The sequence below is a fragment of the Pogoniulus pusillus genome, chromosome 20 (genome assembly GCF_015220805.1).
Source record: "Pogoniulus pusillus isolate bPogPus1 chromosome 20, bPogPus1.pri, whole genome shotgun sequence".
Taxonomy (NCBI): domain Eukaryota; kingdom Metazoa; phylum Chordata; class Aves; order Piciformes; family Lybiidae; genus Pogoniulus; species Pogoniulus pusillus.
This window is the reverse complement of record NC_087283.1, coordinates 8894217-8917945: the sequence shown is the minus strand read 5'-3', so window position 1 is coordinate 8917945 and position 23729 is coordinate 8894217. Positions and strand designations below refer to the sequence as shown.

At 54.9% G+C, this 23729-nt stretch overlaps 2 protein-coding genes across 3 annotated transcripts in view; one reads left to right on the top strand and one right to left on the bottom strand.

Moving 5' to 3' along the window:
• The window catches only part of GSE1 (Gse1 coiled-coil protein), a 110147-nt gene extending 104947 nt beyond the window's left edge, over window positions 1–5200 (top strand). Inside the window, exons 12-17 of one of the 2 annotated variants that reach the window (XM_064160078.1) lie at window positions 139–409; window positions 531–653; window positions 789–1160; window positions 1969–2250; window positions 2615–2718; window positions 4295–5200. In XM_064160078.1, coding sequence (XP_064016148.1) covers window positions 139–409; window positions 531–653; window positions 789–1160; window positions 1969–2250; window positions 2615–2718; window positions 4295–4429 — 1287 coding nt within the window. In that variant the 3' untranslated portion in view covers window positions 4430–5200. The remainder of the gene's footprint in view (window positions 1–138; window positions 410–530; window positions 654–788; window positions 1161–1968; window positions 2251–2614; window positions 2719–4294) is intronic. The other variant, XM_064160079.1, reaches the window with a different exon arrangement.
• Window positions 5201–7731: 2531 nt separating this feature from the next.
• On the bottom strand, window positions 7732–14248 carry GINS2 (GINS complex subunit 2). The gene is made up of 5 exons (XM_064159777.1): window positions 14039–14248; window positions 12893–13007; window positions 10773–10872; window positions 9496–9622; window positions 7732–8583 (listed from the first exon to the last, which is right to left on the bottom strand). The coding sequence occupies exons 1-5, from the start codon at window positions 14126–14128 to the stop codon at window positions 8458–8460; spliced, it is 558 nt and encodes a 185-aa protein (XP_064015847.1). The 5' UTR covers window positions 14129–14248; the 3' UTR covers window positions 7732–8457.
• Window positions 14249–23729: the final 9481 nt, after the last annotated feature.

Genomic DNA, 23729 nt, shown 5'->3' with positions numbered 1-23729 from the left:
GGATGAGGATGAGAGTCAAGATAGAGGTGGGGATGAACCAGGATGGAGACTGGGTTGGAGGTAGGGATGAGGATGGGAATGTGGACAGGGGACTATTCTGGGAGTGACCCTACTCTGCTCTTCTCTTTGGCACCTCAGAAGCTGGAGTTCCTGCAGCTCTTCGGCCTCACCACACAGCAGCAGAAGGAGGAATTGCTGAGCCAGAAGCGGCGCAAGCGCCGGCGGATGCTGCGGGAGAGGAGCCCCTCACCGCCGACGGTGCAGAACAAGCGCCGCACGCCCTCCCCGCGCCTGCCGCTCTCCACCCGCTACAGCCCCGACGAGATGAACAACAGCCCCAACTTCGAGGAGAAGAAGCGCTTCCTCACCATCTTCAACCTCACACACATCAGTGCCGAGAAGAGGAAAGGTAACAGCCATGCCCTGTGCATGCTCTGCCTTGGGGGGGTCCTCCCCACTCCCTGGTTTTGGAGGGTCCTACCTGGGACTGTGAGCTTGCTCTGCTGAGCATAGGCTACACTAAACCTCAGCTTCCCATGCTGCAGACAAGGAGAAGCTGGTGGAGATGCTCCAGGCCATGAAACAGAAGACCACACCAGGTGCTGTGGTGGTGAAGAGCTCCCCGCGGGACAGCCCCAGCAGCATCGCCACTGGTAAGAACTCTGAGTCCTTCCATGGCTCTCAGCTGGTTGGGAGCATCCCTCCAGCGTGGTGGGATGGGGACAGCTTTGTCTTGGTGGGATCATGGCCCTTGATTGCAGCCAACTCTGCTCCTTCTCTTCCCAAAGAGCCACCGGTGCCACCACTCCTGCTGGATCCCGATAAACCTGTGGGAATTGCCATCTCAGTGCCAGAGGCACAGAAAACAGCAGAACCCAGCAGGTTAGACCAGCTGAGACCCCAGGAGCTACCAAGAGTCAAGGAATCAACCACCACGCTAGCAGAGAAGCCCCGTCTGAATGACGGGCACCCCGGCAAGAAGGCGCTAAGCATCCTCAGCTATGTCAGAGGGCCCCTCCCCAAGGACATCCCAGTGCCACTGTCCCACAGTATGAATGGCAAGAGCAAGCCCTGGGAGCCCTTCATCGCTGAGGAGTTTGCCCACCAGTTTCACGAGTCAGTGCTGCAGTCCACCCAGAAAGCGTTGCAGAAGCACAAAGGTAATGGAAGGGGTGTGGGGAGCAGGCTGGCTAACAGCGGGCTGGCATCCCTGTGGGGTGGGAGACCCCCTCTCATCCCACACACTGGGGTTTGGCACTGCCAAGGGCATAAAATTCACCAGCAGCTCACTGATGAAGATGAAAGTGGTGTGCTTGGATAATGCAGCTCCCCCAAACTCATTCAGCTCATACTGAAAGGAGCTTGGAGCCAAGCAGGGCTTGGTCTCTTCTCACAAGGAACAAGCCATAGGACAAGAGGAGATGGCCTCAAGTTGCCCCAGGAGAGGTTTAAGTTAGACATGAGGAACAATTTTTGCCTCTTGAGGGTTGTCAAGCCCTGGGCCAGGCCGCCCATGGCAGTGGTGAAGTCCTCATCCCTGGAGAGGTTTCAAAGCTGTCTAGATGCAGCGCTGAGGGACATGGTTTAGTGCTGACCTGGCAGTGCTGGGTTAATGGTTGGGCTTGATCTTAAAGGTCTCTTCCAACCAAAACAGTGCAGTGACTCATTCCTTTCAGTAAGTGAGGAAAATAAGGTTACTTCAGTGTGGGGGCGGGTGATGAAAACCTACAGGAGAGCACATCCTAGTGGGAGGTGTCCCTGCCCATGGCAGGGGGTCGGAACTAGATGACCTTTGAGATCCCTTCCAACCCCAAACCATTCTGTGATTTGATGCTGTAGTCCCACCACAGTGGCCTTGGGAGGGTGGAAATTCATACTCTGAGAGCAGTGAATTTCTTGATGTGGCCTCAGGTGGGGGGCACTGGGGCTATGGAAGGTGAGCACGGGGCTGATGTTTGGTGCCTGCAGGGGGAACGTCGGCGCTGACGGCAGAGCAGAACCACAAGCTTGATGCCTCCATCCACTACAACATCCCCGAGCTGCAGGCGTCCAGCCGCCTGGCTGGGCCCCCCCACAACGGCACAGTCGAGGGGACGCTGCCCCACCGGCCGCTGCCTCCCCTGCCCCGCGACTCAGCCTCCGAGGAAGAGGAGGAGGATGATGACGAGGAGGAAGAGGAGGGGGAGTACCCCAGGCCCAAGTGGCAAGGGATCGAGGCAATTTTTGAAGCTTACCAGGAACATATAGAAGGTAGGGGATGGGGAGGGATCAGGGCAGGGAGACTAAACCCACATTTCATTCCTCAACCAGGCAGCTCCAGCTGCCCACTGGGATGGGATGGGAAGGTGTCTGAGGGTTCTCGGGCAATACAGGAGCAGCACAAAAGCAGCAAGTGCTGGTGAAAATCGATGTCTGTGTGAAAAATTCATGGATCCACAGCTGCAGGGCATGTTCCCAGCAGGACTTAAATGTTCCTGTGGGCAGTACCGTGGCTGGGGATGCCCTGGGATGCTGGAGGCAATCACTTCTGGTGGGGCTGGCATCCTCTGGTGCTTGGGCACGGTCCTGGAAGAGCTGCCACTTACCTCTTCATCTTCTTCTTTGGCTCTTGCAGAACAAAACCTGGAGCGCCAAGTGCTGCAGACCCAGTGCCGGCGGCTGGAGGCCCAGCACTACAGCCTGAGCCTGACGGCAGAGCAGCTTTCGCACAGCATGGCGGTGAGTGAGACCCAGGCACCCCGCCTCTGCCAGGCACCCAGCCTCCTGGGCATAGCATACAGCTCACAGCACGGTGGGGCTGGGAGGGACCTCTGGAGAGCATCTAGTCCTACCCCTGCTGCAGGATCACCCACAGCAGCTTGCCCAGGGTTGCAATGTCTGGAGGGGTTTGGAATCTCTCCAGAGAAGGAGGCTCCACAGCCTCTCTGGGCAACCTGCTCCAGGGCTTCAGCACCCTCACAACAAAGAAGTTTCTCCTGTTTAGATGGAACCTCCTCTTTCCAGTTTGTGCCCATTGCCCCTTCTCCTGTTGCTGGGCACCAGTGAAGAGAGTCTGGCCCCATCCTCTTGCTGAGCATCTAGAGGATCCTCTCCCAGGCTGGTTGGACTAAATGGCCTTTGAAGGTCCCTTCCAACCTCGTGCATTCTAAGATTCTACAATCCTATGACCTTCCCATAGCACAGCCATCCACCTACAGTACCCCACCCTTTAGAAAAGAACTATGCCTTTCAGTGTTGGGCACCTCAATACAAAATGATACCAAGGTGCTGGAGCAAGTGCGGAGGAGGGTAGCAAAGCTGGTGAAGGACTTGGAGAATAAGTCTTATGAAGAGTGACTGAAGGAGCTGAGGCTGGTTTAGTTTGAAAAATAGGAGGCTGAGGGGAGACCTCATGGCTGCCTATAGCTACCTGAAAGGACATTGAGGAAAGGTTGGTGCTGGTGTTGGTCTCTTCTTGTAGGTAAATGGTGATAGAACAAGAGGGAATGGCCTCAAGCTGCAAGGCTGGATGTTAGGAAGTTCTTCCCAGAGACAGTGTTTGGCAATGGAATGGGCTGCCCAGGGAGGTGGTGGAGTCGCTGTCCCTGGAGGTGTTCTAGAAAAGCCTGGATGAGGCACTTAGTGCCATGGTCTGGTTGACTGGACAGGGCTGAGTGATAGGTTGGACTGGATGATCTTGGGATGGGTGATAGGTTGGACTGGATGATCTTGGGATGGGCAATAGGTTGGGCTGGATGATCTTGGGATGGGTGATAGGTTGGGCTGGGTGAGCTTGGGATGGGTGATAGGTTGGACTGGATGAGCTTGGGATGGGTGCTAGGTTAGACTGGATGAGCTTGGGATGGGTGATAGGTTGGACTGGATGAGCTTGGGATGGGTGCTAGGTTAGACTGGATGAGCTTGGGATGGGTGATAGGTTGGACTGGATGAGCTTGGGATGGGTGCTAGGTTAGACTGGATGATCTTGGAGGTCTCTTCCAACCTGTTCGATTCTCTGATTTTTTCCCAGCAAGAGTGGTCAGGCACTGGAGTGGGCTGCTGAGGGAGGTGGTGGAGTCACCAGGCCCGGATGCATTTAAAGGTCATTTAGCTGTGCTGCTTGGGGATAGGGTTTCAGGGTGAACCACGCAGAGACGGGATCACGGTTGCACCTGGTGATCCAGAGGGTCTTTTCCAACCGGCGTGATTCTGTGTGAACTGCAGCCCGCATCCCACCATGGGGCACGCTACCAGGGTCTCCATCCCTGCTTTCCCTCTGCTTGCCCTGACAGTGTGTGCCTTCTCCTGCCCGCAGGAACTGAGGACCCAGAAGCAGAAGATGGTGTCGGAGCGCGAGCGCCTGCAAGCTGAGCTGGATCACCTGCGGAAGTGCCTTGCCTTGCCTGCAATGCAGTGGTCTAGGGGTTATTTCAAGGGGTATCCCAGGTGACGCTCCTTGGGCTAGACCCAACATATAGTCTAGAAATAATAATCTATTTTATTACCTTGAATATTTAATATTTTTCACTGGGAGGTTTGAAGCTAAAAAAGAAAAAAAAAGAAAAAAAAAAAGCTAAAAAAAAAAAAGAAGACGAAAAACAATTAAAAAAAAAAGGAGAAAATAATAATAATAATAATAAAAAAAAAAAAAAAAGAAATGAATGAAATAAATTAAAATAAAACCAAACCCAAGACAATAAAAAAACAACCAAGAAATGAATAATAATAATCAAAACAGAGAATGTGCCATGCATGAAGCAAAGGAGCACGGGAGCCCACCTGACGGCCAGCAGACCCTCATCGTGTCCTCTCCTTGGTGGGGAGGACAGGGGGTACACACAGGGTGTTTGCTTGTGTCCCCCTCGCCTCCACCCACCCACACTTTATAGAGCTCTTTTATTTTTTGGGGGGTTTCTTTTTTTGTTGTTGTTGTTTTATTTTTGATTTTTAATGACATCTCCACCGACAACACTAAAGCCGGAGGAGCCCCGCGGGGCTGGGTGTGGGTTGGCCGGCCAGCAGCCACCGAACCGCCCCCCCGCCCTCCCCCACCCCCCACCACACCATCCTCCTCCTCCCCTGTCCGAAAAAAAACCAAAACCGAACCAAAATCACCCCCTTGCCATCCCCAGGAGCCTTCCCACCCCCTAACCCCACCCCGGGGCTTTCCACTGGAAATGCACTTCGCTATAAACCAATAAAAGTCAATAAACTGGTCCAAGGTTCCCCTTTTATTTTTGTTCCTGATCGGTGGGGAAAGGGGCACAAGAGATGCACCGCCGGTGGTGCTGCTGCTGCTGCTGCTGGGAGCCCGGCGGTGGGGGAGAGAGGGGTCAGAATCAGACCCTTCCTTCTTCTCCTTCCCTCTCTGGCTTTTGCTGATTGAAAAAAAAAAACAACAAAACAACCAAAACCAAAACACACCCCAAAAAAAAAAAAAAAAAAGAGTAAAAAAACCAGAAAAGCAAAAGGTGCTTCAGCCTTGTACTGTGTATGTATATTAAAGAGAGAAAAAAGTTTTGTATGTTTTTATTCCTTTAATTATTGTCATAAAAAGCTTGCCAGTTTTTATGATGTTTCTGCTTTTTTGTTTTTGGCCCTTTTTTTTTTTTTTGTGCCTCCCCCTTTCTCCCTCTTCCCTTTTTAATTTTCTTTCTATTTTCTTTTTTTTTTGGGGGGGTGGGGTGGGGGGAGGAGGGTTGGGAGGTTTTGGGTTTATTTTTTTTTTTGGTCTTTTCTTTTTTATGGCTAAAAGGATTAAATCACTTCTAAGTGTTTGTACTGCTGCTGGTCAGGCCAGACAAGATAGTGAAGTGTTTTAAAAGAAACTTAGAAACCAGGAAGAAAAGAAATCCCCTTTTCCAGCGGGGCAGGTGTTGTCCCACCACCAATCCCTTGGGAACCTGGAGTTGAACCCTTCCATTACCCTCTCCCTTCATTTTTAACCCTTTTCCTTGGATTTCTGGGTCTTTGGGGGTTTGTTTGGGTTTTTTTTTTCTGGTGCAAAGGGGCAGTTTTGGGGTATTAGGGTGCTGGGTGGTTTCTCAGCCTTGCACGTGGCTCTATCCCTCAAAAGAACCACATTGCAATGCGTGGTGAGGGCTTGGGGATGGGTGGCACTGGGGTGTCCTTATTCCCCCCCCCCAAAAACAACAAGACAATCAGACTTTGGGGAGGAACTGAGGTTTACTCATGGGATCAGGGGCACAAGGTGGGCCAAAGCTGTTCCTTCCCAGACCCTGGCAGTGCCAGGCTGGGATGGGAGATTCAGGATTGGCATCTATGGTGGTGGGGGACAAGGTTTTGCTTTAGCCAATTCTTTTTTATCATCACATGCCCTAACTCCCCAGGGAGGCTTTTTATTACTATTATTATTATTATTATTATTTATTTCTTTTTAAGTCACCAGGAGACAAGCTCACGTCTAGGCAAAAAGGTGACCTCTGCTTTCTGCTTTAAATTCCCTCGTTGCGCTTGCAAAGAAAGCATTAAACCCCCTCCTTCTCCCCCATTCCCCCCCAATTCCCCACTCCCTGCTCTCCCATTGGCTTCACCCTTAAAAAAAAAAAACAGAAAGAGGGGGGAAAAAAATAAAAAAGGAGCTGGTGCAAGATTAAAAAGCAAAATGCCCTTGTGACAGAAATTAGTTTAATCTTTTTTAAATCCCCAATTGCATCGCCAGCCTCTGGCCCAGCCGCTGCCAACTCCAGGCTTTCACAATGCATTTTAACACCACCGAATTCGCTTTTCCCTTCCCCTGTGCTGGAGGTGGCGGTAGGGAGGAAAGGAAGGGGAGGGGGTGGGGAAGGTAGGGGGTGGTAAAGAAGCCAAGGATGGAAAATCATCCATTTATCCCCTTGCTGCAAGGAAGCTGTGGGCAGGAACCTGGCTGGGATGTAGCCTCCTCATGGAGGCTCCGGTATTGAGGGCTTTTTCCCGCCCCCCCTCTCTGCTCCCTGCCCCCTTCAGCAGCCTCTATAATCACGGTTTTTTGGACCAATTTCTCAAAATTATTCCCCCTCCCCACCCGGGGGCCGTAGTGAGTGGCTGTAAGTGTGTCGTTCTCCCCCCCCCCCAATCCCCCCTCCGGTGCTGAATCACTCAAGCAGCTGCAGCAGAGCCTGGGAGGGCTGCAAGGAGGGAAAGGAAAGCAGAGCCTGAGGTGGGGGGTGGGAGTGGTAGGCAGTTTAGATGCTGTGAAAGCAAAACAAACACCCCACCCCACCCCCCCCAAACAAAAAAGGAGAAATTTCCCCCCAAAAAACATGTTCTAAGTGTACTTGTTTGAATTAATTGTAATGTAATATATGATTTGTTGACTGTAGTAATTAGGTATTTATGAATATATGGCTGTAATTTCTGAGAACATCCACAAAAATAAGAACAGCAACAACAACAATAAACTCTTCCACAATGACGCCAAAAGGGTTTTGTCTCCCGCTTCGAGCAGCCACCCCCCCCGCTCCCTGCCCCCCACCCCAGCTCCTGCCACCCTCCCCTTGTCCCAGCCCTGCCCGTGGTGCCAGGGGAAGGCAGGGCACAGATGGCAGGCAGGGTTTGAGCTGGCATTTCCCTCCTCCCTCCCTCCCCCTCCCTTTTTGCCCGTAATAAATCCATCTGCCATCGAGGATCCTGCCCTCGCCTGTCGCTGTGCCGCAGGGGAACGGGGCCGAAGCCAAAGGAGAGCTGCGGGGTTTTCCAGGCAGGCTTTAACCCCTGGCCGCTCGGCGTGCACAACACGGGGGGCTCTGATGCAATTTGCTCGGCTGCAATTAGCCTTTTATTAGTATTTTTTATACAGTTCCCAATTGAAAAGAAGTCAGATGCACGATAGTACAAGACAGCCAGGCTTTGGAGAAGGGGAAAACCCCCCCCCACGTTTTCTTTTGTCCTTCTCCGCAGAGCAGATGGATCTGCTTCCCAGCTGATCTCCCCAGCAGAGCTGCAGACACCTCTCACTGCCCGCACATCTTTCCCTCCCCCCCGCCGCTCGCTCCTTTTTTCTCTCCAAGGCTTGGAAAAGCACCGCCCAGCAATTTTATTGCTTTCAAACCAGTGTGTGTGGCCTGTGCTGCCCTCAGAAGTTCCCTCTATGAAGTACACCCACGTTCTCCAGGGCGGAGAGATCCGCTTGACATCATTAACCAGCAGCCTGGCAAGCCACCACCTGCACCAAAGAGATCTCAGAAGCCAAGGGAGAGGCTCACCTCTGCAAAGAGTGAGTGTGTATAGGGATTCTCCTGAGCCATCAGCAGCTCTGGAGCCATTCCCAGCCAGCCAAGAAGCTGCCTGCTCCCTCCTCTGCCTGCCTGCATTGGCTGCTGAGGAAGGGGTTTTTGCAGGCAGCAAAAGGGGTACGAAGCTCTGGTGGCTTAAGGAGATCTGTGGAGGGCAGCCAGATGAAGGTCCAGGAGCGACGAGCAGAGCCTGCTCTTTCCCACTGCCCTCTCCTGTGAGGTCTGAAGGCTGGCTAGCACCTCAAAAATCCTGAGATTGGGAACTCTCACCAGGCTGAAGATTAGTCCGGAGCTTGTACATATGATCTAAGGCTTGGGTAAGGAAAGTCCCTGTCGTGTTGATCTCCATCAGGGTTAAGTTATCCAGCTAAAAGAGAAAATAACAGACCTGTTGCACAGGGACAGGGAGGACAAGGAGCTCAGAAAGCAGCTCTGCAGCCCAGGTTTTACCACTGGTGACAGCCCACGAGACAGGCCCAGCTGCCAGCCCTGGCCAAGAGAAGCACACAAGCAACAAGAGCACCATGCCCACCAGACATCAGAAGCTGCGACCAGCCCTTACACCTTGAGTACTGGATTCAGTTTTGGGCCCCTTGCTACAAAAGGGACAATGAGATAGCTGGAACATGCCCAAAGAGCAGCTCAGCTGGTGAAGGGCTTTGAACAAGTCTTAGGAGGAATGGCTGAGGGAACTGGGGTTGTTTAGTCTTTGGAAGAGGAGGCTGGAAGGAGACCTCATTGCCCTCTACAACTACCTCAGAGGAGGCTGGAGCAAGGTGAGGGTCAGTCTGCTCTCACATGCAACAAGTGAGAGGATAACAGGAAACAACCTCAAGTTGTACCAAGGGAGGCTCAGGCTGGATATTAGGAAAAAATTCTTCACGGAAAGGGCTGTCAAGCACTGGGACAGGCTGCCCAAGGAGGTGGGTGGCAGAGTCACCATCCCTGGACAGACTGAATAGCTGTGTAGACACGGTTTAGTGGTCGTAGCTTAGCAGTAGCGCTGGGATTGCAAGCTCCAGGTGAGTGGTGGGACCTGCTGATCTCAAAGGCCCCTTCCAACCTCACCAGTTCTCTGGCTGTACAAAGCAAGCTCTCAGCATATGGCTCCAGCTCTCAACTGACGTACCCACAACCCAGGAAAGGAAAAAAAACCAACGTGCCCCAACCAGCATTTTTCAGGAGCAACTCTCATCAGTCACAAGCCCACACACAATCACACAGCATCTGGAATCCTCCCAAGCAGAAGAGCTGGCAAAAGCCTCCTCCCCCGCCGCACCTTGGCGTGAGCCTCCTGCTGCCTGACGAAGCTGTCCGCAGACAGCCGCAGCTTGGCGATCCGAGTGTCCCACGTCTCCTTCACCAGCGTGCGGATCTCGTCGGCTTTGGGGATGTTGTCTGAGGCACTGAAAAGGAGGAGAGAGAAAAGAGAGAGACAGCAAGGATCAGAACAGGCTGCAAGGGACTCGTACGTTATGTCAGCAGTTTAAGTGATGTTGGCAGCTCTTCAGCCCTCTGAGGCATAAGCAGAGCAGTTTGCTACAGAGAGGGGGGAAAAAAAAACCCCCACCAGCCAACCCCAACAAAAACCCAACCTGCAGCTCCACATTAAAATCCAGGCTGGTGCTTCTGCTGCTGGGATTTCTGGGATGGTTTATTTACCCGGGAATGCTCAGCTCGGATGCAGCATCTGGTTCTCACTAGAAATCCTTCTGCTCTTTAATTGCCCAGCTGGTACGAGGTACACGGAGGGCCAATAACCCGGCCAAAGTCACAGGCAGCCAGGGAATTGAAAGGGCTCGGCTGCGATTAGAGCCCCGGCTCGGCGCTCTCGTGGCTCTATCAGGGAGTATTAAGTTGAAAGCACCGCAGGAATTGTGCCTCATCCTCCCATTAAGGCGATTCAGAGCTGCCATAAGGACCTCGAGAGATCAGCTCAATTCGCAGGGACAGAGCTGTCAGGGTTATTGTAGCGTGAGGGAAGGAGCTGCACGCCAAGAGTGGCATCTCCAGAGGAAAAAAAAACCCCAACCCAGTGCTTAAATGACCACCCTGCCGTAATCGAGGGCTTAGGAGTCAGGAGAGCCCGCGCCGGGCAAAGCACCAGCCAGCACATTTCACAAGTGAAATGCCTCACAGCAGGCAGGAGTTCAAGGCTCGGAATATCCCTGCTCTCCTGCTTCTCTAGGCTGAGGGAAGAGCCTTCCTCCTGAAGGAAAGCCAAGGAAGAAGCCTGGAGGGTTTAGGCTGCTGAACAGATTGCAGGCACGGAACGTGCCGCCGATCCTCGAGGCCTCTCTACGCTTAGCTGCCGCTCAATAAAGCGGCGCAGCCCCAATTATCAGGCCGCAGAAGAAGCAATTCCCCAAGTCACTGAAATGCAAAAGTTACCAGGAGAAAAGGGCTGCAGTGAGATCTTGGCAGGCTGTGAAATCAACCTCCATTAACTCTCACTTTCCCACCGCCCTCTGGGGCTGCTGCCAACCAAAGCTTGAAAAATTGTCTCCGCAAGCATGCGCTGGGGTGGAAAGCACTGCAAGAACACTTCCCACTTACTAGTTTAGCAGAAGCTTGGTGAGTTCCATGTAATAGGGGCTGGGCATTGGAGTGAAGGTGTCCTCTTTGCGCTCCTGATCCCGGATTTCCTCCAGTTTTTCTGCAGTACAAGCAGGCATTGGCCAAGAAGATCAATAGGATCCTGGGATGCGTCAAGGCTAGACTATGGCACCAAGTGCCACGTCCAACCTTGCCTTGAACAGCCCCAGGGACGGCGACTCCACCACCTCCCCGGGCAGCCCATTCCAGTGTCCAATGACTCTCTCAGTGAAGAACTTTCTCCTCACCTCCAGCCTAAATCTCCCCTGGCGCAGCCTGAGGCTGTGTCCTCTTGTTCTGGTGTTGGCCACCTGAGAGAAGAGAGCAACTTCCCCCTGGCCACAACCACCCCTCAGGTAGTTGTAGACACCAATAAGGTCACCCCTGAGCCTCCTCTTCTCCAGGCTAAACAATCCCAGCTCCCTCAGCCTCTCCTCGTAGGGCTTCTGCTCGAGGCCTCTCACCAGCCTCATCGCCCTTCTCTGGACACTGGAATGGGCTGCCCGGGGAGGTGGTGGAGTTGGCGTCCCTGGGGCTGTTCAAGGCAGGATTGGACGTGGCACTTGGTGCCATGGTCTAGCCTTGAGCTCTGTGGTAAAGGGTTAGACTTGATGATCTGTGAGGTCTCTTCCAACCCTGATGATACTGTGATACTGTGAAGGAGAGTGTGGCTGGTAGGTTGAGGGAGGTTCTTCTGCCCCTCTGCTCTGCACTGGTGGGGCCTTATCTGGATAGGTCCAGTTCAGGTCTCCCAAGGACAAGGAACTGTTTGAGAGTGTACAGCAAAGGGCTGTGAAGATGGTGAGGGGACTGGAACAGTTCTCTTAAGAAGAAAGGATGAGGGACTTGGGGGGTTTTAGTCTAGAGAAGACTGAGGGAGGGATCTTATCAGTGCTTCTAAGTCCTGAAAGGGTGGGTGTCAGGGTGAGGATCATGTCTCTTCAGTGGTTCCCAGTGACAGAACAGGAGGTAATGGACACAAACTTGAACATAGAAGTTCTACCTAACTATGAGGAGGAACTTCTTCAATTTAAGGGTGGTTTGAACATTGGAGCAGGCTGCCCAGATAGGTTGTGGAGGGGGGGGTCTCCATTTCTGGAGTCATTCCCAACCCACCTGGACAACCTGTTCTGGATGAAGCAGTGCTGGCAGGGGGATTGGACTCTCCAGAAGTCCTTTTCAATCCCTGCCACACTATGATTCTGTGAATGGTCAGGCATCAGCAGACCTTCATCACTCCAGGCACATTTTAACCCAGGAAAACCCACATATTATTTCTGTAGGATCAACTCTAATTCCAAGACTGAATCAATTGTGGGCTGAAAAAGGTTTCTACAGTGAAGCAGACAAAGATGGTGACAGGGACACAACACCAGAAGGATGGATCAACACTAGATTGATCCTCAAGCCTCTCAGGAGATTGTCCCTTCACCCACAGAGCACTTGGGCTAATCGGTGTCTGTGCTCTTGAATGAATAAATGCTTGGTGCAGATCTTCCTCTTTCTGCAGCTCCATTAGCCTTAACTTTTTCTTTCTCAGTTTCCCTTGAGACAACAAACAGGAGGTGCCACAATTCTCACTTTTTAGAGCGTGAGACAACCTCACATTTGTGATATCCCCAAGAAAAATGGTTTCATGGAGTGATTAACACCCCTTCAAGGTGTCCCTCCTCACAATCACCCCCAGTTTCCAGAGCTGGTTCTGAACAAGGCTTGTGAGAGATGCAAGTCCTGTCAGACAGAGCAGTGATCATGGCTGATGACATGACCAGCAGGTCAAGGAGGGGATTCTGCCCCTCTGCTCCACTCTGCTGACACCCCACCTGCAGTGCTGGGGCCAGGTCTGGAGTCCTCAGCAAAGGAGAGAGACGTGGACCTGTTGCAGCAGAGCCAGAGGAGGCCACAACGATGTTCCAAGGGCTGGAAGCCCTGTGAGGACAGGCTGAAAGAACTGGGGTTGTTCAACCTGAAGCAAAGAAGGCTCCGGATCTTCTTGTGGCTTTTCAGCACTTAAAGGAGCAAATCAGGAAGACAGGAACAGAATTTTTAGCAGGCCCAGGGTCAAAGCTAACCATACTCACCAACATCCATCCACTCTGGAGGAATCAGCCGACACTTCTGCCTCTGCTTCAGGCTAATGGCCAGCCAGACAGGCACTTCCACCGGCAAGCCAGGATTGAAGGGACCCAGATCCCCCTGGCAGACGAGAGTAAGAAAGCATCAAGGGCTGGCACACTGCTGAGTTTTGTTGATTTGGCCTCAGCCATGCCTACAGCTGAGTTTCCAGGGGATTTTGAAAAGCCCAAATAGCATCTGAATTTCCTCCTCCTGCTTCCCATAATTCTCACTCAGACTTTTCTCCCTCTCCCTTGAGGAGCAATAACAAACCTTTTCAGTGCATTTTCTATTTCCAAGTGTTTCACAGAAGCTCTACTCAGAAGTGACATCCATCCTGGAAACACAGCCCTCTGGGCTCAGGCCAAGGCACTCTGGGTGGCAGCGGAGCACAGCTCACAGCAGCAGCAGCAGCAGCAGCAGGGAAGAGCCTAGCCAGCACTGCCCAGAGCTGTGAGCTCAGCACCCAGGGCAGCTGGTTACCCCCACCCAGGGCTCAGGGGCTGCACCTCTCGCTGTGAAAGCACTAGAGATGGGAGGCACAGCGCTGCCCGCTCCCAAACTTCCTGGGAGGCTGCCCTGCCCTGCTCTCAACCTGCTCCTCTTCGTCTTTGCCCTTGTCCCCCCATCCTCTTATCCCCATCGCAGCAGACCCTGCTCTCTCTAGCTCCTTCCCCACGCCACCCTGTTCTCCAGCGCCCCAGATCCCTCCCAACCCCATCAGACCCTGTCCCCCAGTTTCTTCAGATCCTGCTCCTAGATTCCAATCTCCCTTCTCTTGTCCCCAAGGCGAAGCCCCCTAGACCCTGTCCTCCATCTCCTCAGGCTTCCAGTCTCTGACTCCCCAAGTTGTGTCCTTAATCCCCCTCCCAGATCCTGATCCCCAAGCCTTGTCCCCAGTCCCCCACTTTAACCCCTGAGCCGTGGCTCCAACCCCCCCACACCCAGTACCTGTCCTCAAGCCGTCCCTTCAGCTCTGCCCTCCAAGTCTCCAGCCACTGTGCCTCAATCCCTGCCTTCCAGTCCCTGCCCCCACGCCCTCCCCTGATCCCGGGGCTCCGTCCACAAGGCTCCCGACTCCCGCCCCTGCCCGCCACTCCCGGCCCGCCGACCCCGATCAGGTGGATCCGGTCGAGGCTGAAGTTGGGCACGATGGTCACCATCTCCTTCTCGGCCAGAAACTCGGCCTCGGCCGGCTCCATGGCGGCGGCGTTGCCCGGAGACCGGGGCCGATGCCCGGGGACCGGGGCCGGTACCGGGAGCGGGGCGGCACCAGGCCCTCCACGCGCCCTCCCTGCCTATTGGCTGCGCGGCGGCTTGGCCCCGCCCATAGGGCCCTGCTTCCCGCGCGCGTTTTCGCTGTCTCCGCCTTGGGGGGGGAGCTGGCGCACCTCCGAGCACGCTGATTGGCTCCTCTCGGCGGACGCTGGCCGGCCATTGGTTAACATGGCGCACACCTTTCTGATTGGCTGTACCAAACTCGCGCCGTGCTCCGGCCGCCACCATCGCTGAGGGAGGTCTGGGTCGGTCGCAAGGACCAATCGCGGCGCCCCACCCGGGAAGGCTCGGCCAATCAGCGCTCATCACTTGTTGCCGGGGCTCCGTGGGGCAACCAGCCCCGCCTTCACCCTCAGCGCATGCGCCTGGAGCCTGCCGTTAGCTGCCCCCTTGTGGCCGGGTTGCGCAGGTGCTCCAAGGGTGTCTCATAGGAGGACAAGTCTGCCACCGGTGGGTGTCCCCGGCAGTCGTGGAGGAGTTTGAGCACCCCAGTCCTGCCTGGGCACCTTCCCTGTTGAGTGTGGGCCAGCAGCAACTGGCTGGCAGTCAGTCCAGCTGTCACTTTGCAGCCAGCCATGTGCAGTCACCTTCTACCACCTGACCCTTCCTTCCATTCACCAGCTTGTCTGCCCATCCATCCATCCATCCATCCATCCATCCATCCATCCATCCATGCTTGTAGTCAACCATGCATCCCTCTAGGCAAACCATCCATGCCTTAGAGCAGCCATCAGCCTTCCTTTTGCTGTCTGTCCATGCACCATATTGTCTACCCAATCCCTCTATCCTTCCTTCCATCCCATCAACCATCCATCCAGCTACTCATCCATCCACTCATGTCCAGCCCAGCTAAGCAGCTGCAGCCCCAAATATCCACCACTGAGGACAATATGAGGGGGGGGGCTGCATCCCAGCTACTGGATCACCACGAAAACAGAAAGCCCCTAGAGGATGCCAGCTCCCACAGTCCTCCTCCCCAGACACCTCAGGCTCAGCCCTGGGACACACATAGGATCGACCCCAAGCTTTGGGTGAGAGGCTCGCTGCAGACATTCTCCTAGGCCCCTTGTCCAAGCTTTGAGGACGTCCTTGCCCACCCCTCACCCAGGGCTGCAGGGGAAGGGTCCCACCACCCCTCTCCATTAACCGAGCGGCCCCTGCGGCGCCGCCGGCATGTGCCGCGGCTCTGCCGGGCGCTCTATAAATGGCTCCGCCGCGCTGCGACTCCACTCGCGTGTCTTTTGCCATCTGCTGCTGTCATTAAAAAATTCCATTTCCATCTGCTTTCACACTCCCGCCTCTCCCGGTGCCGCCGCTCCCTGGGAAGCATCGCCCCCGGGCTCTCTTCCCGGGATGGGGCCACGGCGGCGGGGCCGGGAGGGTGATTTGCAGGCGACGCCGGGTTTCGGTTTTCCGGTGCCGTTCGGAACCGGCTCCTTCCATCTCAGCTTTTGGCCACCCCCACCTTTTTTGGTCAAGCACAAGGTCAGCTCCAGGGTGGCGGTGACGATGGGTTTTGGGAGGAGACAGCCCACCCATCTCTCTGCTGATGCAGCCCAGGGGAGGTGGTGGGTGCCAACCTGAGCCTCAGGAGGGTTTATTCACCGTGTGGTGCCACCCCCTCCCCAGTGCTTTTAGGAAGAGGGACAAACCCGGGACCAGTGTCCAAACCCACTGGGGTGGTGAGTGCCCTGTGCGTCTCTGGGTGCTGCATCCAGCCAGTTTGCATCCCAGCGGCCGTGGCTGCATCGTGGTGGAGTGGAGGCAGACCCTGGGGGGCTGGTGTCCCCCCGCTCCCCACGCTTAGCACTGGCTGCCAGGTGGTGGCCCCCCGACCCGCCGAGCCTCGCGGGTCAGCATGGTCCCCGTGGGCGTGGGAGGTGTGACGATGATGGCAGGCACATGCAGGTGCTTGTCGCTTTGGGATGTCACCGAAGTCCCGTCGCTGCTGTTCCCGCTGCTCACACACATCTTCAAGCCTGCAAAAACGGTGGGGAGGTGGAGGAAGGGGACACACAAGCTGAAGCGTGAGGCTGCAGCATCCCCCACCTCCCCACCCTCCTCCATGTGCAGCTCATCGCCTTGCTAGCCACAAGAGAAACCGCAGCCGCTCTCAGCAGCCTCCCAGCTCTTCCCCATTCTGCTTTTTGGGGTGTCTGAGATACATCACAGCCTCCCCACCCCTAAACAACAACCTGCCCACTCTCCCTGGGGGAGTAGATCACTTTAATCTGCTTTCTTTTTTAATCAGGAGGAAAGCCCCGTGCGGCACAGGCAGCAGCCAGGGAGGTTTCGGCTCCTCCAGAGCGGGAAAACGCCTGGAGGGCACAGACACTGATATTTTAAATCTCTTTTTAATTAAGGATAAAGCTTGGCCTCACATAAGGGAGCTGGAAAAGAGGTGGGGGGTTTTATTTTATTGCTGACTCCAAGCTTGTTGGAGGAGGTCTGGAGATGCATGGGGGCAGATTTTGGGGCTCTAGATTTAGTGCAGGATGAGAACTCCTTGGCTTTCTATTTCCCTTCTCTGGTCATTGTATGTCTCTGGATTGGGCTGGGAAGGAGCTGTGGGATCACTGAACACCCCCAGACTCCACACTTACAGCATCCCTGACACAAGGATGAGGCACAGAGCTAATTTTTGGGTGATGCACCCAAAACTCTGTCACAGCCAGCATCTCATGTGGGGTTTGGGAAAAGCTGGGGAAGAAGGAGGTCTGCATCTTAGAGAGGCCTGGCTTGGAATATTCCTGGAACCACAAAGGATAGAGGATGCTTGGGGTCAGCTCGGAGGCCAGGAGCAAGGATATCCCAGCTCCCAACCCCTGAATTGACCCCAGGCGTGCCATCCACGCATCCCTGAGCATCCCACCTCTACAGAAACCCCACCTTGAGGGATACCATCAGCCTGGAGATGCTCTGGAGCAAAGGATGCAGGAGCAAGAGCAGGATGGGACTTTTCTAGCCTTATAGCACTGGGATAGGAGAGGGGTGAAGCGGCTCTGGGGTGATCCACGAGCAACAGGTCACCCATGGGACTTGGTCCAGCACCACCAGGATGCCAAATCACACCAATCCTGCCCATGGTGCAAATATCTCGAGCTACTCCATCTAGAGCCATCCCTCAGATGCCTTCACCCACCCCAAACATACCTTTCAGGCAGGATAACTTGAGTCCCATGTTTTCATCCTCTTAGCAGGACCCAGTTTTCCAGCCCTGCTGCCAGTCTTCACCACTGGTGCTGCAAAAAGAGAGTCAAGGGCTGCAGGAAGCAATGATGAGAGAAGGAAGAGCTACCAGCATGCACATGTGAGTGCAAATACATCTGTCTACAGGCACCCAAAGGCCTGGGCACAACAGGAAGCACAGCTGCTTGGTAGCCGAAACCGCTAGTGATGTCACAGTGTTTTAGTGACTCAAGTGTCAGGAGGAACTCTTTGGGAGGGTGGGCAAGGAGCCTGTGGTCAGGTGGAGGATCACCTCCCAGCTTCTCCCCTCCTAGAACTGATGCTCTGAATGTTTGCAGGTGAGGAGGTGAGGAGCAGGCAGAACTAGGCTGTTATTTGTGAAGGCAAGCGGTGCTTGTGGAGCAATCCCCAAGCCCCATGCAGGAAACAGAGGGATGCTCGGCTGCAGTGTCATACTGGGGCTGCTCCCCTTGGGGCTGAGCTAGAGCAGCTGCTGAGCACATGGTCCTGCTCTGTTTGGGCATCCTTGACACCTCAAAGCTTCCCATTGTGGGACCTGGCTTTTTTTAATCAGATGAAAACTATTCTGGGTAAAAATCCCTTTTGGTGGGAAAATTGCATCCCTCTGGCACACAGCTGCTGGGAGAAGCTTATTGGTATGAGGGTCACTGAGTCATTTTGGCTCCTTCAAGCTTCCAGGGCTGCAGAGAGGCAAGCAAACCCCTCTCTGCCCCTGCCCAACCTCCACCGTGGCTTTAGTTCACCCTTCCAGGAGACCCTGACATGGGCCAGCAGCAGCCAATAAGAGGAAGCAGGAACTTGCCACCACCGGTTTTAATTCTGCATTTTTCATCAGCTCCTCACAGACACCTTGAGTCATGGCATGCCCATGGCCAGGGAGCTGTGCCAGGGCTGGAAGTAGAGCCCCCCAGGACCACCCATTTTGCAGCTATCACAGCAGCTTCCTATTATTAAAAAAACTGGTTCAAGGTGAGTTCTCTGGATTTGGACACCTGCTGGTGGCCCACACCACCAGCCAGTTTATATCAGACCCAACTCCAAGGTTCAGGAGGGGTATCCTCTGGGACCAGGTGCCCATGGCCAAGCCCTTGCAGGACACAGCAGTCCTTTCCCCATGGCCATTGGCTTTTTCCTGTGTCCTCACTGTGCCCAAACACCAGCACCCCTTGCTTGCAGCACCAGGATTGATGCTTTGGCAGAGCATTCCCCCCACTCCTTGGTGTTTCAGCACATGCCACCACAGAGGCATAGTGCTGGGGTTTCAACTTTGCTCCTGTGCTGACACCAGCCCAAGAAATATTTGCATTCCTGATGAGTTCACATTCCAGAAGTCCCCAGACACTCATTGCAAGCATCACTAGACCTGTAGTGGAAGTGGGGGCATGCTCAGTTAGCACATGGGGCTGGGGGTGCAGAGAGGAGGAGCAGGGCAGAAGCTGGCTGTGAGGCTCCAAGGCAGTGACTCTTACCTGGTCCTGGGAGCTGGAGGCATGGTGCCCACCATCCCATCTCCCTGGATGCTCCCAGATGCAGGAGGGGAGCTGGGACAGGAGACTGGGTAGTGGGGTACCAACCCAGTGTGCCCTGGGAGAGCAGGAGGAGGTTGCAGTGGGAGGGATCAGCTTTTTGCAAGGTTGGTTTCTTAACCTGGTTCGTCAGGTTAGCAGAGTCCCAGCTCCTCCCATCCATCCCTCCCTCAAGCCTCATCCAAGCCCAGCAAAGTGCTTGGGTGATGGGGAAATGCTGCTTAACTCTCACCCTGCTGCACAATCCACCCTAGTGCTGAGACAGAGAGGAGGAGTGACCCTGGCCTGCAGCCAAAGCCTCTGGACCACTGAGCATCCCGGCAAGCAGACAGAGGTGCTACCATGTGCTTAGAAAGGCAAGTACCAGTTTGGTGTGAGGGCTCAGCACTCAGCTCTGGCAGGACCCAGTGGCAAACCTGAAGTCCTAATGTCTAGAGAGCCTGCCTCTGGGACCATCTTCACCTTCTCCAGGTTACAAAAGGAGTCTTTTCCCTCTCCCTTTTCGAGTCTGGCAGCCCAGCAGTGAGAGCAGCAACAGGCAGAGGGTTTCTCACCATCTCCAGGATGAGAGCTCCAGGTCTGGTACAACCCCGCCGTGAGGATGGCTGGATGAAGGCTCTGCCTCCAGATCAGCTGCCTTTGCTAGCGTTAAAAGCAGCCAGAGGCTTTTTCATGTTCACCTCCTCCACAATTAAGAGGCGAGGCCCCAAGACGGCTCCTTTGCAGACGGAGCTGAACGCAGCGGTTGACATCCAGGGCGCCGGCGTGCAGGGAGCGCCGGCCGCACATTAAACACCCTGTGGCTGCAGGCAGGAACGGAGGGAAAGCTTTGAACTTCCCGTGGAGATCACAGTGAGCCGATCCCAGAAGCCTGGAAGAGGTCTCAAAGCCCCACAGACGAGACCAAGCTCCCCTGGGACGGACATAAAGGGGAGCAGGGAGGGGAAACGGGTGGGTTTGCTCCAGTTTCTGCTGGCACGGTCCTGCCGTGTTTGGTGGCAATCACAGAAATGGACAGCTCTGATTTCCTTCCCGATCTGGTTTCTCCGGTTTAATGAGTTACTTCAGGCACAAAAGCTGGACAGATGGCACAGGGAAAAGGCTGCAGCCCCACTGCAGCCACTGGTCCTGGGCACAGAGACCAGGGCAGAGATATTTGCATCCCATGGCTCCAGTTTTGCCCCAGGAAAAACAGACAAATTAACTGGTTCATGGGTTTTTTTTGCCTGTTCAGCTGCAAAGTGGAAGAGCTTGAGGACAAGGTCTGAGCCAGAGCCTGGCAAGCTGGGTTTGTCAGGATCCCATCCTGACCTCAGAGCACACAGCATCCCATGAAGCCAGGGATCATTCACCAGCAGCCCAGTCCCTGCAGCACAAACCCAGCCTGAGCAGCCAAAATCCCTCCTCTACACCAGCTATTTTGATGCCTTCTCTCCAAAATTACCCATTTGCTGCTGTTGTGTGAGAACAAATGCCCCCAAACCCAAGGGTCTGGAATTAGCCTGGCCCTGGAGCAGCAATTGTTGCTAAAATGGTGAGCAAAGAAAGCAAAAGCTCGCTGCGGCCAGGAGGTAAACACAAGCATCAGCCCTGCTAAAATAACTGTGGTTAGCTCTGTGGGCTGCATGGCTCCAGCTGGTGTGGGGACACCTGAGAGGCACAAGCACAGCAGCACACAGCCCTTCCCCTCCTCCCCATGTGCTGGCAAACATTGACAACCTTGAGCAAGTTCAGCAGAGGTGGTTGGATATGGCCTGGAGACCCTCTGGCATGGAGCCCTGTTTGTTACCAGACAACCAGCATCAGGCAGATCCAAATCCTGGGCAGAGGAGCAGCCTCACAAGCCAAAATTCCATTTTCAAACCACACAGCCTTGCCTCTGCTCCAGGTCCCTCCCAGGAGCTTCTGCTGTCTGTCACAGGGCCAGAGCTGTGACATGCTGAGCATCACACCAGGGCAACTGGCCAAATCCCACCAAGAGCCAGCATAGCAGGGGGAAGAGGATGGGTCCATGAAGCTTCCTTGGTGGGTCAGTATGGAGCTAGCTGACCTCTCTGGGGTAAAGCTTGTCTCTCCAGTGCAGGCAACCTCCCTGGGCAGTCCTCTGATGTGGTTAGCGACTGGTTCTCAGTTCTGGCCATGGCCTTTTGGCAGCTGGGCTGCTCCTCTCCCGGGGCTCAGTGCTCTTCAACCCACTGGCTCCATCCTCTGATGCAAGGAGGGTGGGGGGGTCTGAAGTACCAAAAAGGAGGTGAGGATGGAGGGCAGCCTCCTAACTTAGCTGGAAGAGGAAGGGCAGACTGAGATCATGGCTTCCCAGATGCAGGAGGAACCACAGGGAGAGGAGGGATGTGTTTTGCAAACACCAGCCACAAGAAAAGCTTTGGCTGGAGTGTCTGGTGAGCAGAGCTCACTGCGGAGCTGCTCTGCTGGCTCACTTCAAAGGAGCTGCTCCTGCAAACACCAGCTGGGCTTGTTTCAGAAGGGAGGGAGGGGAAGCAGCTTTCTGGGTCACAGAGTCCCAGGGTCTGCTAACGCAGGTGACACGTCACCTTGGTTCAGCGTGAACACAGCGCTGAGGCTGCCTGCTCCCCACTTCAGCCCTGGTCTCTCCTGGTCCTGTGCAGGAGAAAGGGCTGGTCCCAGTCCCATTCAGAAGCTGCCCCAAAAGGTGGTTGCAGGGCCACTGCATGGGACTTGCTGAAGGTGGGGGTGCTGGGAGGGGAGAAGAAACTCCCCTCCAGAGCCCCAGAGTCATTCAGGGCAGGCTAGTGGTACCCAGAGGGTCTGCCAGGCATGGGAAGAGAGGAGGATGTCACAAGGAAGCAGCTGAAGATGCAGGCTCCAGGGAAACTGGAGCAGCTCCAGCATTCCCCAAGCACAAGCTTTTGGCAGGACCAGCGGACAGAGAACAACCAACAGGAACCCTGCAGGCAGCAAACCGCCCCGGGGAGAATCCACGGGGGCCGTGGCAGCAGCCCTCAGGAGCTGCCGTGGCAGGGGCAGGAAGCGAAGGGGAAAGCGAGCACGTACCTGAAGCACCAGCCCAGAGCGTGCCGAGCTCTCCTGCCAGACCCGCGTCCAGGGCAAGCTGCCTTCCTGCCGGGCATGGAGTCACTGGGAGGTCGGGGCTGGCAACTGGCTTAGGGACCTGGCCACGGCTGCCACGCTCCTCGGCTCGCTGAGCTCCAGGTTAATCTCGGCCCAGCTTTCCCTTTTATCCCCTGGTACAACCTCGGCGTGGTTTTTTTTTTCAATTAGGTCCATTCTTTTAAGCTCCCGAGCGCATTTCTAGGAAGGGCTGCGCCGTTCCTCTTGGCCCCTCATGGGCTGACGCTGCGCAGAGCGGGACATGCCTGGCACCGATCCTGCCCGCATCCAGCTAAAGTGCTGCAGCGCTGCCTGGAAGCACTCAAGGAGTTGCCCATCACCCCCAGCCCACCTACCGGGTGGTTTTAAGAGCAGAGATCCCTGTTTGCCTCATCACAAGCTGCAAAAACGCCAAGCTGACCACTGGCACCTTTCGTGGGGCACCAAAAGCAAAGCCCCCACCAGCAACCTGCCTCCATCCTCCGCGAGTCTGCGTCTGCTGCCTGTGGTGGGGCCAGGGCTGGAAAGCCAAAGGTTGGGTGAAACTGTGGTCTAAAAGCGACAGGAAAAAAAAAAACTAACCCCAAAATAAATCAATAAAGTCCTCAGCGGCTACTTGGGCAGAGTGAAATCGCTGCCTGCTGCAGGAGGGCTGGGTGCTGGGTAAAGCAAACGAGGAGTTTTTGGTGCAGGAGGACTTTGGGGTGGTTAACTGGAGCAAGGAAGCCTGGATTGGATGAGAACGAAGCAGCCTGCTCAGACCACTCTGCCTGACCCTGACCAACTCACGGCAGCTCCTACAAGGGTGGGCGACCCAGCGTGGCTCCAGCTTGAAACACAGCCGAAGCCCAGCTCGCAGATGCACGCTGAGCGCATTTCCCCTTGAGGCCATTTTCCAAGCTGCAGTCAACCGCAAGTCCACCCCTGCTAACAGCCTCCTCCATTAGCGTCGGCCTGCTCTTTCCGTATGGGTAATGCCCTCCACCCCAGCATCTCCAGACGCCTCCCAGAGAGCAGCAGAGTGCAGCGATTAGGCCTCAAGCCAGGGAGGCAGAGAGACCTGGCTTTGATTCCTGCATCTGTCACTGTCACCTCTCTGCGGTGTACAGCTCTGCCGCTTAGGTAAGGAATTCTTGGGGGCAAGGAGGACACCTCTCCTGGTGCATCTCTCTACACATCTGTCTGTCCCCAGTTCCAGCTGTGCCAAGGTGAAAAGGCTGCATCTCCTTCCTTCCAGCTGAACTGCTCAGCTGCTTCCCACACCCACGTCAGCTCTAATGAGATGAAGCAGGTTACACTGCGGGTCTTTGCTCGTTTGCAGGCTGACACGGGCTAGGGAACGTTCCACAAGCAGCTCAGTTGGCAGATGGGAGGGGGGAAGGGGGGAAAGACTCCAGCAGCAGCCTGCTGAATGATTAAAAAAGCCCCAGAGCACTCAAATCCACAGAGAGCAACGAGCTGAGAAGGAATACAGCCATGTGCCTTCCCCAGGAACAGGTATCTCACTTGTGTGTCTGATCAAAGACATCCCTTGACTCTTGCCACCCATTTACCACCCACTCACAATGCCATACAAGCCAGGGAGAGCAGGGATCATTCCCAGCATGAGTCTAGCCCCCACCAGCTAGTGATTCTCTGAGCAATTTTAAGGCAGTGTTATTTCTTGGTGAAAATAACAGCCATGTGCTCCCCAAACTCT